This window comes from Cololabis saira, chromosome 17, assembly GCF_033807715.1.
Source record: "Cololabis saira isolate AMF1-May2022 chromosome 17, fColSai1.1, whole genome shotgun sequence".
NCBI lineage: Eukaryota > Metazoa > Chordata > Actinopteri > Beloniformes > Belonidae > Cololabis > Cololabis saira.
Genome location: NC_084603.1, coordinates 35,251,505 through 35,269,466, shown reverse-complemented (window position 1 = coordinate 35,269,466; position 17,962 = coordinate 35,251,505). Strand labels below are relative to the sequence as shown.

General features: G+C 39.8%; 1 protein-coding gene across 1 annotated transcript; it reads right to left on the bottom strand.

Annotated features, from left to right (window-relative positions):
* Nucleotides 1-941: 941 nt before the first annotated feature.
* On the bottom strand, nucleotides 942-10,457 carry LOC133463360 (5-hydroxytryptamine receptor 7-like). The gene is made up of 2 exons (XM_061744862.1): nucleotides 9,336-10,457; nucleotides 942-3,763 (listed from the first exon to the last, which is right to left on the bottom strand). Exons 1-2 carry the CDS (start codon nucleotides 9,917-9,919, stop codon nucleotides 2,857-2,859), a joined length of 1,491 nt encoding a protein of 496 aa, XP_061600846.1. The 5' UTR covers nucleotides 9,920-10,457; the 3' UTR covers nucleotides 942-2,856.
* Nucleotides 10,458-17,962: the final 7,505 nt, after the last annotated feature.

The following is a 17,962-nucleotide window of genomic DNA, read 5'->3' as shown; positions in this document are numbered from 1 at the left end:
AGCCATCCTAAAAATGTTCTTCAATTAATTTCCTTCGTCTGGATTCTGCTTTTATTTCTGGGGGACGGTTGCCAAGGCAGAGTGACAACCAGACTGGTATCAACAAAAGATGTCAAAAATAGTCTACAGTGCTGCAGGAATGCTGGTATTTTTGCAGCCGTAATGAATAGTTTGAATAGTTGCTCTTGGATGCTCCTGTATGAGCATAGGTATGGAATAATGTCCCCCCCACCCAATTGCAGTTGATTCGGTACATTCTGTACTGGTGGAAATGGCAGTGAATAAAAGGAGTGCCAGCAGTTAAATATAATCTATATAATCAGAAATGGGCTGTACAGAAGGTTTTTTTTTTTTTTTTTCTGCTGTCAATAATAGTTCAGCAACATTTCAACCAAAGGAAAATGACAGCTGTTCTTCACAATTAAACTCATCTTTTCAACTCACGGTCTGAAAATACTGTTTAAATTCCCGTATCAAGTGTTGGAATCAAAAACATTTTGCATATTGAAGAATACTTAAAGGAGCATGAGGCTCCTTTTAAGAAATGAGACTCTCTAGCGCCACCCTTCACCACGACGGCCGTTGGGGGTACTGCAGCCAACAGTGAAGCCGGCACGGGAGAACGGGGAGAACGTGCATGCAGCGTCATGTGACGTCACATCCGTAGGACAGCGCGGGAAACTCGGCCCCAGCACTGCAGCACATTTTGCAGCACACAGCCTGTTCAAGGCAACGGAGAGATACACTAGACTAGAGGGCTCATTCTTTTTGGTTTGGAACGCTTCATCTGACATTATTACTAGAAAACTTAAAACGTATACGAATTTTTTTCATAAATCCTGCCTCAATCCTGCCTCAAGCTCCTTTAAGATTTCAAACCAGGCTTTTAAAGAAGTCATTGAGTGTGTAAAAACAACATAGATGCGCAAGTATCAGTTTCTAAGATGCAAAGATTTGCTGCTTTATTCTGTTTTATTTGTGTGCATTCCTTTTCAATGCATTTCAGAGGGGTGTAGCACCCCCATTTCAGGGTACTACACCAAGGCAGCTTACAAGGCAGTTGGGTTCTTAATTTTTTTTTTACAATCTTAAAAACTGTGATACCATTTTCTGACGCACCAAAATAACATGTCAAGTTTTGTCATTGGAAATAAGAACAATCAACAGATAAGCAGAGTAGTCTGAATGCTCTAGTCCTGCTTACAGGCGACTTGTGCTTCTACAGAAGGGGCAACATCTGGGTTCCTCTGATGTGAACACGGATGTGCAATTCCTCTTGGCTCCAAAGGCGAGTAAAACTCCATTGACCTCTATGTCAAAATGTCCAACTTTGCAGCATAAATAAACATATTTACAGTCTTGTTCAAACCACAGCTACATTGCACATCCATGAAAACTGTATAGGGGAGAAGTTTTATATACCTCATTAGCTAAAGTCATATGAAACCACACATTTCTGCAAAATTTGTGGCATAGTTTTTGGGATCATGGCTGCATTACACATATAGACATATTGTATTTAATATAAGAATAATTACGCTCTGCTTGATCTTTATTCAGAGCTGAGAGGTCAAGTTCTCTTCAGGTGCTAAGTGGCTAAAGTGACAGCTAACTATTTGGCACCACAGATGTAGATGGTTCATCAAGAGATTGAGTTGTTCCTCACTTTCTGAATTCAGTCAGACCAGCAAGCCGGATGTAGCCCCTTCTGTAAAACCCAGAAATGCAAAGTAACTGTTAAACATTGTGTGAAATGTAACACTAGGAGTGTGATCTGTAAAGAGACTGTGCTGCACACAAACCGGGCATGGCCGTGCAGGAAGCAGCACAGTCACATTCACAAAGTGTCTGAATACAGTACATTAAAGCCCTGTTTACACGTAGCAAAAACGGTGGTGTTTTCATGCATTTTGGCCGTACGTTAACACGAAAACGAAGCTTAAAGTCACCAAAAACGATCATTACTGAAAACTCTGTGGAGATTTGCTTGTAAACAGAGAGAAACGGACATTTAGGCTTCAGACCGTCACATAATTCCACAGAAACGTTACCAGCGTCATGTGTGCGACCTGTGTTTTTAATTTGTTTGGTCACTGTAGTTACTCATGTCATTTTTTTTCCGGGATTTTGATTGACTAGCATGACTCTATGCTTCTCGTTACACTGCCCCCTGTAGGTTTGGCAGCTCATAGCACCCATTAACAGCATATTTATGTGGGTTGGTGTAAATGATGGTATTTTTAAAAATGTAGAGGGGGGAATATCCGTTTTTGTAATGTGTAAACGTGGCCTAATTCCCTTTTTTTATCTGCAGCTTGTTGTCTGTTGCATGGTCGTGTTCTGGATTTCTTCACCTAAAACTGCGGCTTTGTTCATAAATGAGCTACCCATCACAAAAATGATTGGTCAATAAATAGATTTTCAACAGAGCTCTCTCAACACAACGATACCCGACAAAATAAGCAGAAAATATAAACGTGTATCAGGTCCAGCAGATCAGAGCAGTTTGTCCAAAAGACAGCAAGAACACTGATGTACATGTACATGTTACGTACAATTTTTACATATCAAGAGTTTGAATCACAACTGCTCCACTTGAGGAAATACTTGACATTTGGAAGCTGTGAAGACACCGTGACTGTGATAACGTGTAGCGTGGTGCTCCGGCTGAGCTCCCTCAACTTCTCCCTGGCCACTGAGCTGGAGGGTTCCACCCACAGAAGCTGAGTGCAAAATCAGCGTGCATCGAAACCGGCATTTTTGAACATGCACAACACAGTCATTGGGGCAGGGGTCCGGTTTCATCGCACCAAAGTGAGTCTGCAGCGTCCACTGTTCGTTTACAAAGCATCAGTCTCACACATCAGCTTCTGGTTTTTCCACCAGTTTTAGCGCCTCGTGCATACCGACCGCTGAAAGTTTGCGGTTAATGTTCCTGTAGCGGCACCTCAGCAGGTTACTGTAGGTGGTCCTCAGATCGCGGTTGAAAAAGGCGTAAATGAAGGGATTGATGAGGCAGTTGGCGTACCCGAGCCACAGCAGAGTCCGTTCCAGCCAGAGCGGCACGCAGCTGCACTCCACGCCGCAGATGAACGGCCTGGCGGTCGACACTAAGAAGAACGGCAGCCAGCAGAAGGTGAACGCTCCGACCACGATGCCGAGAGTGGCCGCCGCTTTCTGCTCTCGCTTGAAGATGGACTGGTTTTTCCTCTTGCGCCGCTGGTGGTGCTCGCCGCTCTTGAGCAGGCGGGAAACGCGGCTGCTGCACTCCTCCTCCACCTCCCGCTGGAGCTTCAACGCCACCGCAACGCAGTCCAGGCTTTCTTCCTCCTCCTCCTCAGCTTCCTCCTGCTCTGCCTCCGTCCCCTCAACGCTTCCAGTTTCCCCGGACTCTGACGGCTGTTTGGCAGCGTGGCCCCCTGTCCCCCCTCGTAGGGACGCCCTTGCACGCTGCACCGCTATCCTGGGGAAGCCCGTGATGGTGTGCTTGGCTGCGCTGAGTTTGGCTGCCCTGAAGATCCTGTAGTACATGATGAGCATCACCGACATGGGGATGTAGAAGGCCACGGCCGTGGAGTAGACGGTGTAGCCGAAGTCTTGGCTGATGAGGCAGACTCGGCCGTCGTTGACGTTCTGGGCCCAGCCGAACAACGGGGGGAGGGTGATGGAGGCGGAGAGGAGCCACACTGACACAATCATCTTGGCCATGCCGCAGCCGTTCTGACGAACAGGATACGTCAGCGGTTTCGTGATGCCCAGATACCTGGAGAGAAGCAAATCCCCCCAAACAGTCAATATGTTTGCAAAATTGAGTACACCCTCTTTTAATCTCATGCTTATTCATGTGTAAACATCATAAAAGTTAACACAGAAATCAATATTCAAAAGGCAAATTGAGAAACACCTTGGAATATCATATGTATAGGATACCATACACACACACACTTATACAGACACATATACATACTGGACAGGGTAAGGTGTAGTTTTTGATCTGATTTTCACGGCCTAGATGATGTTTTACTGTATATTGGAATGTTTCATGTATGTTTTTTTTGCTTTAAGATAATGATTTTCATGTACGGTAAAGTTTAATGTAGCTTTGTCGTGTTATTTTGTTTTCCTTCTTTATGTCTTGTTTTTAGAATAGCTAATGGGGATCCTTACAAATAAACCAAATAAAAGTGATCTGCTCATAGTGGCACTTATCTGACAAAGATAACCTCTGACAAACAACTCATAAAATAAATTAATATTCAACACTGAATATGCCAAAAGAAAATAAACGTGGGCTGTTAGAAAGATTATTCATTTTAGGTCAATTGCAAGGCAAATTTCCCTTCTGGTACAATAAAGTTGAACTGAACTGAACCGTATATTTCGATATTATACTACAAGTGGAACGTTTTCAAAAGGGTTTAAATTTACCCTCCAAATCACACCATGCAAGAGAAATTCAAGAGCTGAATCTGAGACCGTACAAGCCTCAGCAAACATGTTAAATTCCAGGACAATAAAATAAATAAATTAAAATTAATAAAATAAATATATATATATATATATATATATATATATATATATATATATATATATGCCTAAGGTATTTACCTACATGGTATTAACCATTAATATATATGCAGACAAAAAATAAATAAATAAAATAGCACAATCAATGTATGACTAGATTCTTTGTCATGTGGACACACTCCTTGCAAATATATGCAAATGTCTTGTGAAGAGAGGATAAGAGAAACTCTTCTTGGCTAACAAAGCTCTTGATGATCAGAGCCTATCTGACACTGCTGTGTAATGTCATCTTCTCCTACTCAGAGCATGAACAGAAAGAAAAAGATGAGAAAAATAAAAGGAATCAAATCAAAGAAAAAAAAGCATTAAAACACGACTGAGGTCCACAAAATGCAACTGAGCACACCACATGACCCGTGGAACAATGTCCTGTGGACAGATGAGACCAAGGTGGAGCTGTTTGTAGATATGACTCCAACCAACTGTCCAGCACGGCGGTTGGGGGGGGGGGGATCATTTTTTTTACAGCCGCAGGAATGTGGGTGACCTGCACTGATTCAGCTGGCCCTAAACTCCTCTGCATGTTATCCAAAACACACCAGCAACACATGAAACCTAAATTAATCCAGGTCTTGGAACGGTGTACTTAATGTAATTGAATATACTGTGGAAGAGAGCTGTGTCGAGACAGACGTCACAAAACCTCCATTACTGAAGCAACGCTGTAAAGAGGAATGGATTGAAATTCCCCCACAACCAGGTCAAAGATGGATACGGTCAAGCAGGAAATGGCACCCACAAAGTATCACTGCTGAGGTTGACTCTACCAGCTCCTGAATCGTGCTGGTATTTACTATTGCTCACACATTTTATGCTATTAAATCAATAACGGCAAAAAGTGAAAAATGTGTTGTTTTTCATCGTAGTTGAGGTTGTTATTTCCTAATACTAAGACCCACAATGATCAAAAGCTTGTAATGATGTTTTGAAACCCCCACACACTGGCAGGGCGGTGACTGTGCAGATGCATGTGTCCCCACAGCCAGAGGGGGCTCCCATACTGCAAAGATCACAGTCAGTTTACAGAATACGGGGAAAAGATAAATCATCTGTCTTCATTTGTAGCCAGCAAAGTTTCCTGTAAGCGAAAAACACTGACATCCTTCAATGTGAAGCACTTAGATACTTGAGAATGAAACAAAAGTAAGCGGGAATTAAAGCTGCAAGCAGCGATGAACGGGCCCTCGCACCCTTGTGCACGTTCAGGCTGCAGTGGAAGCTTGTATGACTTGCATGTAGATTCTTCAGGCCTGGACATTTAGTGGATGAAACCACCCACAACTCTCTATGTCAAACCATTCAAAAGTTATGGTAGAAAGTAGGAACTATCAAATATGGACCAATCAGAAGAAGGGAGGGGCGCGCTTTTTAGCGTCTATCGTCGCCATGGTAACGCTTTTGACTGAGAAAAGTAATGTGCATCGTCGCAGGATTGAGACGCACATTTTGATGTATAACACACCTGGGTGCACGTTACGGTTCGGGCGAAGAAGCGGCCGAAGCAATGGCATAAATTGCGGCAAAATTACACGATTAATTCAAAATAGCCAACTTCCTGTTCGGTTTCGGCCATGGCGCCAAGAGACTTTTCTTTAAGTTGCGACATGATACAGGTGTGTACCGATTTTCATGCATGTACGTCAAACCGTATTGTGGGGCTTGAGGCGCAAAGTTTTCAAGGGGGCGCTGTTGAGCCATTTTGTCACGCCCATTAATGCAAACCATTAAAGCGACACTACGTAACTTCTCCACCTTAATATCACATTTCCAGAGTCATTGTGATGGTACATCAACTTCCAGCAGGTTTAATGAACCTCTGTCATGGTCTGGGGGGTCTGTATCACCTTCACTGGCACTATGTAACTTTGATGAGCATGGTAGGAACCTTTCCACACTAAAAAACTACACATTTTTACGGCTTTGACTGCTTTACGGCATACGTCACTCCCCCCTCCTTCCCGATTCGTAGTCGAGACGAAAATGGGTGGGGCGTGGAGCGCAGAGCTCAGCAGAAGCTGGTAACCCGTTGCTGCATTGTGGCTGCAGCAGCTCCACACAACAGACGTGGGGAAAAGATCGCTAATGGTTTAACTTTTCACCGCTTTCCTGCTCGGAGGCAGAACCACGCAGGCCGGCCAATTATCTGAGATAACAAATTAAAAGAGTAAAAGAGTCGTCGGCTCGGTTGGATCGCGGCTGTAACGAGTCCGACCAAACATAACGTTCCTCAGTAAACAAACAAACACGCACACAGACCGGGGTCGGATCAAAACACGGGTTTATTAAACCACAAACAAACACTCACAGACCGGGGTCGGATCATTCAAACGGGTTTTATTCCCCACTTCTCCAGCTAAACGCTGTTGTTGGCCAGCTCTCTGCGGTGCGATTAATTTTGTTGAGGAAAAAATATGAACTATTTGATTTATAGCTGCAGAGGAAAAAAATAATCTCACGAGGAAAAAAAAATATTGCTCACGCCTCGGAGCCTCTTCAAAGCAGTCAAAAAAAAGAAAAGAAAAGTAAGAGTAATACAAAACATGTACTGTATGTTGTACTATTATACTAATTTATTGAAACACATGGCGAGTCAAACATTTACCAAAGCAGCTGCCAAACACTCCTAAACAAGGTAGTAAGACGTGGGTTGTGCAGAACTGCGGCAGTAAATCCTTCTAAAGATCCAGACCGTTAATAATCATTATTTTCTCCATATACCGCTCCCTGGCTTCCTTGTTTAAGGTATCCCGGTAAATTCCAGTTCCTTTCCAGCAGTTTAACATCTTTTTTTTTTGCGTTCCGTCTGTTCACTTGGTGAAACAGAAAAGCTGAAAGTTACATTGTGCTGCTTTAAATATCAAATTTTTCGCCAGGCCTGGCTTGCGTGCAAAATTTGGTGACTTTTTGGGCACGTTTAGGGGGGCAAAAAGGCCCTCATTTCATCGGAAGAAAAACGAGAAACAAAAAAAAATTCCTAGATACAATAGGGCCTCGGACTGAAAGTGCTCGAGCCCTAATGATTGGGAAGCTGCGGCTTGCACTGACAGGATAATGAATTCAAAACCGTCATCTGGCTGCCACACAACAGGTCACGTCTGCCAGCAGGTATGACAGGAAAACTGGCAGCTATGTCAGGTCAGAAGCAGGATAATGACGTAAATGTAGCCCCAGCATGCTGCACAGATGACATCACCAGACCCTAACCCTCACCCTACAACCAAACCTGGCATAGAAGCCTCAGACATGTAGAGACAGCCTTGCTGATCCCTGACTCAACATGATCCCTGAAAGCCAAGCCCTTTACCACAACCCGCGGATGCCATATGCAGCCCCAGATGGACACTGGGTAATTTTATGAATGAAAAGCTCCAGGATGTTGATAAGGACCATATGTGATCGGCTAACCCAAGCATGCTGGGTAAAGCTTAAGGCTACAGTTACACCACAGTCCAATCTTAAAGGTGTTTTTGAATTATTTATCTTCACACTTGAGAAATGAAAACAAAAACACTGGTGCAAACCGATCTATAAAACTAGTGAAAACATCAATTTCAAGAGTTTCAAGTTTAAAAATCTGGTAATGATCTACATCTAAAAAAGCAACATTTTTAACAATATATGAGTCATTTGTCATGCTGACTCCTAATCCGTTTAGACTGGATCTTAAGTCAGGACTCGGTCTGGTGTGCACAAGGAGCTGAGCTGAAAGGTTCAAGACATGTCATTGCATATATCAACACAGCAGTCACTCTGTCTCTCCAGGTCCAGGTAGTGGCCCTTGAAGGAGACCCTGAGCTAAAGAGCTTGATCTCTGTCAGTAGACTGAGACCAAACTGATTATCAGGCTGAGACACGTACTCAGTACTGGATCTTTGTCAGATAATTAAATGGAGGATTAAAGGATATGAATGGCAAAATATATATGCAGCCGACAAAAATCTTTGTTTGACTCAGTGGATTTAAAGGTCATGGAAGTTGAATAAATTAGTAGCAGACAAATAAAAGTGTACCATGTTTGGTCTCAATGACCAGTGATGATGTTCTAACTTGCTGTTTGTTTGTTTTTTGGCTGTATATATATATATTAATGGTTAATACCATGTTGGTAAAAACCTAATGCATATAATATATATATATTATATATATATATATATATATTAAATATATTAAAAAAAATATTAAAAAAAAAAAAAAATATATATATATATATATAAATATATATATATATATATAATAAATATATATGCATTTTTAATACACAATATATATCATTTATTTTATTAATATATATTATATATATATATATATATATATATATATATATAAATATATATATATAATAAATATATATGCATTTTTAATACACAATATATATCATTTATTTTATTAATATATATAAAATATATATATATATATGTGTGTGTATATATATATATATATATATATATATATATATATATATATATATATATATATATATATATATATATATATATATATATATACACATATATATACATATATATATATATATATATATATATATACATATATATACATATATATATATATATATATATATATAAAATATAATAAAATAAATAAATATATATATATATATTTTTTTATTTATATATAATAAAATAAATATGTATATATATTTATATGCTATATATATTAACTTAACAACTTCTACCTTGCTGTTTGAGGTTAACCGGAATAAACATCTTACTCCACCTTGAGCTCACCTGTCGATGCTGATTACGCACAGAGTCATGATGGACGCGGTGCAGCACATCACGTCCATGGCGATGAAGACGTTGCAGAAGAAGTGTCCGAACACCCAGCGGCCGCCGATCAGGTCCGTGATGCTGACGAAGGGCATGACGGCCAGCGCCACGGACAGGTCGGCCACGGCCAGGGACACGATCAGGTAGTTGGAGGGCTGGCGCAGCTTCTTCACGAAGCACACGGAGATGACCACCAGCAGGTTCCCGCAGATGGTGGACAGCGTGAGCAGCGTGAGCACCCCGCCGATCAGCACCTTCTCCGCGCGGCCGTGGCTCAGGATCTGCTCCCCGCAGCGCGTCCCGTTGCTCTCCATCACGACCCGCGGCTGACTGGAGCTGGACGGAGACACTGCTGCTGCTGAAGCTGCTGAAACTGAAGCTGCTGCCGCCGCTACAGCCTCCGCTGCGCCCTGCGCCATCTCCAGCAGCCGCGGAGCGACCCCCTCAGAGATCATGATTCCTCCAACTTTATCCTCCACCATAAACGACGACCTCACCTTGTCACCTCCAAAAGTCCCGTTAGTCGCACCCAAAACAACCATTCTGCCGCCTGCTGATTCTTCTCATCCATGGAGCTGAAGAAAAGCCGTGCGCTATGGTGACATCGACGCGCACAGAAGTGCAGGTGTTGGCGTGAAGAATGAGTAATTCCTTTTCCCAACCACAGTCAAGAGAGACTGCGTTTAGTTGATGTCTATCTCTTCACGACGCGCCGATGTCAGAATCCATCTGTGCAAAGCGTCCGCGTCTTTACGCACGAGCCCGAGTCGCCAGAATCTGATTTCTCCCCTGAAAATGGGTCTTTTTACCTGCCAAAAATTGATTGCAGGACAAATACAGTTAATGAAAGGTTGTTTCTACCTAAATATGATTTGATCTCATTCTTGAGCTTCATAATATAAACACTAGAGCGCCTCACAGGATTGCTTTTAACTCTTTTAAAGGACCATTACAGCACAAATATAGGCATTTTCACCTGCCAAAGATTGATTGAAGGTCAAATACAGTTAATGAAAACTTGTTTCTGCCGAAATAGGACTTGATCTCATTCTTGAGCTTCATAATCTGAAAATCTGACGTTTTAGCGCTATTGCTCAACGGGCTGCTGTGCGCGCTCCCGCGGCCAGAAATCAAATTCTGGCAGGCAATCACTTTTTGGCACTTCCCCAAATAACCTGACCTAAAATACTGCTGTGTTTCTCGTAGTCTTTGGCACACCGGCTGAATATCCGGCCTGAAGTGGAGGGAGACAGGAACTTTAAACTCGCCGGTGCGCATTGTATAGCCTATATCACATGCGTGACGTCAAAAGACCCATCGGGGAAATAAGCTACTGTTTAGCGCACTTTACACAGACACTCACACAGTGTGGTACCATTTAAAACAAATCTTTTGGGACATTTGGCATTTGTTACTCTGAACGTGGACTAAAAATGTCCCTAAGGACGAGCGTGCGTAATTGCGCATAAAGAGCAGCTTAACTGTGTCCTTAAATGTCTGTATTCCTTCCTGCCCCCATCCCAACTTCTTTCCTCTCTTTTATTTTTGATGCACACAAATAGAAAAAATAAAAAAAATTAAGAATAATCCACGATGACGCACAGTCTCGGTGCGTAAAATGACTTTGGTAAATCCACTTTTGTAGAAAACAGCAATAAAAACACTTGGGAAGGTCAAGAAATGTTTACAAACAAGAGTTTTACACACTGGTTGGGTTTTACATCATCAAGGTGAAGTGTCACCCCCCCTCCCCTCCACCTTTGTTCCTGCTTGAAGTTCACCTTCAGGGATGGGGCTGCAGCAGGAGCCACAATCCGCCCCCATGAGAGGAGTTGCTGGAGATCAGCTCAGTAACTACAACTCCCTCCAAAACAGTTGTATCACTCTGAAATCTAAGTCGTTATTGTTTGGAATCCCTTCACGCAGGTGAAAAGACGACAAACTCTAGGCAGCAGCGCCCTCAAGCGGCTGCAGGCCTGCACTGCATCAACCTGTCTGAGCTAAAGCTGCTGCCTGTCCTCAAAAAGAAAACAGGATGTCACCCCTCACCCCGACCCCCCACATTTAAAAAAAAAAAAAAAAAAAAAAAACACTATAAAATATATATGATATATTAAAATATATAGGATTATATATTAAAAATGCATACCGGTATATATATGCCTTAGGTTTTTACCAACTTGGTATTAACCATTAATATATATGCAGACAAAAAAATAAATAAAACACTCTCTTGTATGATTATTCATAACTTAGTTAATTTAGTACATTTTAACTGCTGACAAGAATATATATATATATATATATATATATATATATATATATATATATATATATATATATATATATATATATATATATATATATATATATATATATATACATACATACATACATACAGTATATATATATATAAGTTGGGTCCGACCCAAAACCTGAGGTGAACCTGAGTAGCCAACCACAAACAAACAGGAAACCAAACAATTTAAATTAACCGTCAGTCACTCACTAAACATGGAGAAGGAGAAAAAGAGATGCAGGAACTTTTCAAGGTTATGGTGGATGAGATTAATGTGTGAAAAACAATACTATTGGGGAAAATTAATAATAATTAACTACCACGCTAACTAACATGCTAACAAACAGTTAACAGGCTCTTTGTGTAATTAATTACAAAGTATATCCTCAAACTATGACTACTAGTCTAAACTTGACTAAAATGTGTTGGAAAAGGTGATATTAGAGGCTTACCTTTTCACAGAAGAAACTTTAAGACAGGTCAAGGTTGTCTTAAAGTTAAGAAAAAGTCAAGAACAAATTTGAGAACTTTTATTTCAAGAATACCATTTATTAAGTTTTTTCTTAAGAAGAAACTTTTTTGGAGAATATGACTTCTTCTCTTTTTTCTCTTCTTCTTCTTAAGACTGAACTTAGGAAAAAAATGACACTTAAGACCCAGAAGGCTGTTTATTAATGTAGCAGGGAAAACCCTACACTATCCTAGGGATAATAAAATGGAGGGAATGTGGTGAGTCTGTACATTAATGAGATGTGTAAAAAACTACTGTATGTGTGTTTTATGAAATGAGTGTGCGTGTACTAACCAGTCCAGGGAGGGAAAACTAACTCAGGGTGAGATCCGGAGGGGAAGGCAGAGGAAAGGCAAAGGAAAGGGGGAGGCAGAGGAAAGGGGGAAATAGATGGTTGGGGGACCAGGAGACGAGGGTCATTCGGGAGTAGATGGCAGGGGGTCACAGAGAACCATGAGATGGTTGCGAGAGGAGCAGACGCATCGAGGAGGTTTCCAGGGAGGCAACGTAGACACAGGGAAAAAGCCTTGGGACAAAAAACAAAGAGGGATTAAACCAAGCAAGACAAAAAAAGTTCAAACTTGCGAGCTGCAAAAAGCTGGAGAAAATTCCCAAAGAGCCAGATAGTTACCACATGGGTTCAGTCCGATCAAGCACTGAGTGAAGGTCCTGGGGCCGGATTCACAAAACATTCTTAAGAAAAAAAATCTTCTTAAGTGTCATTTTTTTCTTAAGTTCAGTCTTAAGAAGAAAAAAGAGAAGAAGTCATATTCTCCCAAAAAAGTGCTTAAGTATTTTCTCAACTTAAGAAAACTTAAGAATAAATGGTATTCTTGAAATAAAAGTTCTCAAATTTGTTCTTGACTTTTTTCTTTACTTTAAGACAACCTTGACCCGTCTTAAAATGTCTTCTGTGAAAAGGTAAAACTCTAATATCACCTTTAGTTTGAGGATACACTTTGCAATTAATTACACAAATAGCCTGTTAACTGTTTGTTAGCATGTTAGTTAGCGTGGTAGTTAGTTATTATTAATTTTCCCCAATAGTATTTTTTTTTGCACATTAATCTCATCCACCATAACCTTGAAAAGTTCCTGCATCTCTTTTTCTCCTTCTCCATGTTTAGTGAGTGACTGACGGTTAAGACCAAACTACCTGTATAAATGTTGTTTGTTCGCGCGTGCAATGCAATGACATATTTTAAGAAGTTCTTAAGTAGGAAAAATAAGAAATTTGTAAGAAATGACAGTTCCTAAGACGGTTCTTAAGAAAATATTGAGGAATTTCACTTAAGAACTTTCTTATGAACTTCTTAATTTTAGATCTTAAGACGACATCTTCTTCTTCTTTTTGAGGTTTATTGGCGGTTGGCATCCAGTTTTTTCCGGTGCATTACCGCCCTCTTCTGGATCATTTTCATGGTCCAGACTACTGAAACTGATTCATACACTCATTCTTTGTTTTACTATATTCTTTCAAATAACTCTGTGTCTCTTAAAAACTCAATTAATGCTTTCACATGTTTTCTATTCTGCATTCCTAACAGACTTGTAATATTAAATTCCTGTTCTCCTAATCCTCTCAATTTATTGTTCATAGTCTCCCTTTCCATCTCATATTTCCTACAACTCAGTAAAACATGCTCTATTGCAGTGCTTCTCAATCCTGGTCCTCGAGTACCACTGTCCTGCATGTTTTAGATGTTTCCCTGCACCAACACACCTGATTCTAATTAAAGGTCCTCATTAGCTTGTCACCAAGGTCTGCACAGCTCTGTTGATGACACAGGTACTTTTATCACGGTGTGCTGAAGCAGGGTAGCATCTAAAACATGCAGGACAGTGGTACTCGAGGACCAGGATTGAGAAACACTGCTCTATTGTCTCATCTTCTTGACAATCTTCACATAAACCATTCTGATGTTTCCCTATAATCTTCAAGTTTTTGTTTAGGGCACTATGCCCTAATCTTAGCCTTGTCAATACAATTTCTTCTCTTCTTTTCCCACTACCCACCCTTTTAATTCTAGTGCTCTCTTGAATATTATATAGATGCCTTCCTTTGACCTCGTTGCTCCATTTTTCTTGCCACATTAAATTCACTTTTTCCCAGATCACACTTTTAACTTCAGACTTGCTAATATTCACATTCATTTCTACCACCGTTTTCTGTATTGCCTTCTTGGCCATCTTGTCTGCCATCTCATTTCCCTTAACTCCAACATGAGCAGGGACCCATAAAAACTTAATGTCACTTCCCTTTAAAACTGATCTTGTGGCTGACTGAAGGACCTCATACAGCAGACCTTGACGACTCTTTGAATGAGACGATCTCATACTAGCTAGAACTGCAGTTGAATCTGTACAAATCACTATTTTTTTAACTTGAATCTTTTCCACCCATTTTAAAGCAATAAGCACACCCAGCATCTCTACTGTGTAGACTGCTAAATGGTCTGAAGTTCTTCTATTCATTTCTATACTCTTTGAAGGAACAACTACTCCAAAACCAGTCACTCCAGTCTCCGGTTGATCTTAAGACATTTCTTAAGATCGTTCTTAAGAACATATTGGTGAATCTGGCCCCAGGTCTCCTTTTGTGCCTGGGCTGGTGATTAGTGATTAGTGATTAGTGTCAGCTGGGGCTGATTGAAGATGAGCAGCACCTGCTGGCTCTCCCAGCCAGAGGAGGAGGACTCCTAACATATATTTCTAATTTAAATGGAGTTAAGAGCAGCGGTTCAAAGGATAAAGAGTTAGCTGTCAGTTGTTCAGTTTTATATCCTCCACCTGTTCCTAACTATTAAAATACAGCAGTATACTGTAACTCCTCACTATTAGTTGAGTCGTTTTTTTTATACTGGAACTCCTCAGATAAACATTCTGACTTCAGGCGTGAACATAGTTTTTGTTAAATTATGAAAGAATCAAGAGTGCAGTCTCCTCTCATATTAACTATTCTGTTTTAAAGAACTGCAAGTATTTGTTAAAAATGCTTTAAATACTGTGTTTGAAGGTCCCAAAGTATTGCTTTTACTCTAGAAATGTGTTTTTGGCGAATGCTTGCAAGAGAGCTTCAAAAACATTATTTGCGCTGAGATGCAGAAGCTATGGCTTCAAAGGCATAACTTCAATCCGCTGCGGTTTATTCAGAAGATAAAAAAGGAATTAAAATATTAAGACTGAGATACATCTTCTTACTGGTTTGGAAAGTTTCAGTGGAAACACTTATTATTGATAAGATAAGCCACACAAAACACATGCATGTGCTTACACATACAAATGTCACCAGGATCATTCTAGGGTAATCATGTTTTGCTCTTTTCTTTTTAGTTAAATATGGCGTTTAAACGTAGCAGACAACTGAACTTTATTTTTGTTCACAGTCTAAATCCTGTGGCTACCGTGATTCTTACATTTTAATTATCACCACAATAATGAATTGCTCTTTCATCATCATATTTACTGAGATACGCCGCACTTGATCGCCAGTAATCAAATGGGCTATTATAGTTGATATGAGCCACTGGGAGACATTAATGTTGTGTTCTGAGGCCGTAATTCCAGTTATTATACTCATTCCTCACTCCCATCCCCTGACACGTTTGACTCCCTGACTCATGGTGAATGTGGCCAAAGAAACTCAGCCATATCAACCAAAACTGTATTTTCATTTGCCTAATGTGCTCTCATGTCAGTGTCATGCAGCTAATAACATCTGCCACATCTGGCCAATATAAGACTATCCAGTGCTGTAACTGAGCCCGACATGCCAAATGTAGATAAATCCAAAGTACTTCTGTTTTCCAGGATGCCCGTCTGTAAGTTTCCCCACTGAGGGAGAAAATAAAGGATTATCTTATCTTATCTTATCTTATCTTATCTTATCTTATCTGTAGCCTATAGTTGTAATGTTTATTTAAAGTTGAAATATTGATTCTATTACCATCAGAACATTAGGCTTATTTATTAACAACATTATTATTTACTATCAAATCATTCCACTTACATTTATTTTTTCAGATGTAAATTTTGCGTGACAACATTGTTAAACAAACTGAATGAAGAATTTTAAGTTCCTTATTTTGACCCAGTTACTTGTGACCGGAAAAATACACTGCAAAAACTCCAAATCTTACTAGGAATATTAGTCTTATTTATAGTTAAAATGTCTAATTTTTAGTCAACAAATCTCATTATACTTAAAACAAGAGTCATTACCAGAAAAATAACTTGTTATTTGACAATTTTCACCTGTTTCAAGTAAATTTTCACTTGAAATAAGTAGAAAAATCTGCAAGATTTATCTTCTCATTACAAGAAAAGAAATCTTGTTCCACTGGCAGATGTTTCTACTTATTTTAAGTGAAAATATACTTGAAACAGGTGAAAATTGTTGTTTTTTCCAGTGATGAGTCTTGTTTTAAGTGTAATGAGATTTTTTGACTGAAAAATTAGACATTTTAACTAGAAATAAGACAAATATTCTTAAGATTTGGAGTTTTTGCAGTGTAAGCCTCATCTACATCTGCAGTTTTCCTTGGTCCACATCGTCGTGACGAGCAGCGCTGACTCACTGTCTGCACTCACATATCCGTAACTCACATATCCAGCAGGCATGGACCAAATCTGCTTTTTCTTGGCCTTCACAGCACTTGCCAGTCCCAGCTCGTCACACACTTCTCATACATGATAGTTACTAGTGTTAGGATTTTATTCAATTGATAAAAGTATGAGGGGTTTTTCTATAAGATTGTACACTGATGGTTGCTCTCAGTGCAGAATCTCCTCCTGTTTTATGAGCAGACTGATTAGCTGAGTTCTTCTTTAGGTGAGGACGGTGAAGAGGAACGGATGTTTAAGATTGATGGGTCTCCTGCTGTTTTTCTCTGGGTTTTGGTTGTCGTAGATCTTTGCTGGGTTGGCATGTCGGATTAGAGATAGACAACAGAAAAATATATGGCTGAAAGTGTGACATGTTTAAGTTTCTTTCCCTGCAGTTGCCTCCCAGATAAGGTTCAACATCAGCTCCTATAATGTACAAAATAGTGGTGGGGAAAAAAATAAATATATTTTATTACAACACACATAATGGATTTACGTGTTTGTCACCGCACTATTGTTCATGCACTTCAATTTGTCCAGCTGTACAGTGTTTACATTAGTTTAGTTTAGTTTGTTTTGCGCATAAAACAGAACAGTAAAAAACAAAGGTCAAATGAAGCATTGTGCAGGAGAGGAGGAAGCCAAAAAGGCTTATGAAAATGCCTCCCCTTTATAAAACAAACATAACAATAACAAAAGCAAAAGCAAAAACACAATATAGAAATAGATAATATAAAACAGAAAAAGACAATTTAACATGAAAAAGAAAAACACTACTGAATTATTGAAATATGGAAAAAAATGAAGAAGATGTAGGATAATTGCATGAAAAAATGTACAATTTAACAACTTTGAACAAAGCGAAGATAATGATTTTAGGGATGTAGGTAAATTGTTCCATAGGGATACATTTACAAGCCTAAGAGGCAGTGAGGTACTATGCAAAATTAAGTTGCTTACTGACTTTTCAGTATTAGAAACAAAGCAGTGCACTGTCCTGGTTTATATAAAACATGTTATTATTGTTCATGCACTTTAATTTGTCCAGCTGTACAGTGTTTACATTTACAAGCCTAGGAGGCAGTGAGGCTCTATACAAATGCACTTTCTTTGTACATTGTATTAAGTTTGGGCAGTGAATAAATGCATAACTACAGACGTTTTCTGTAG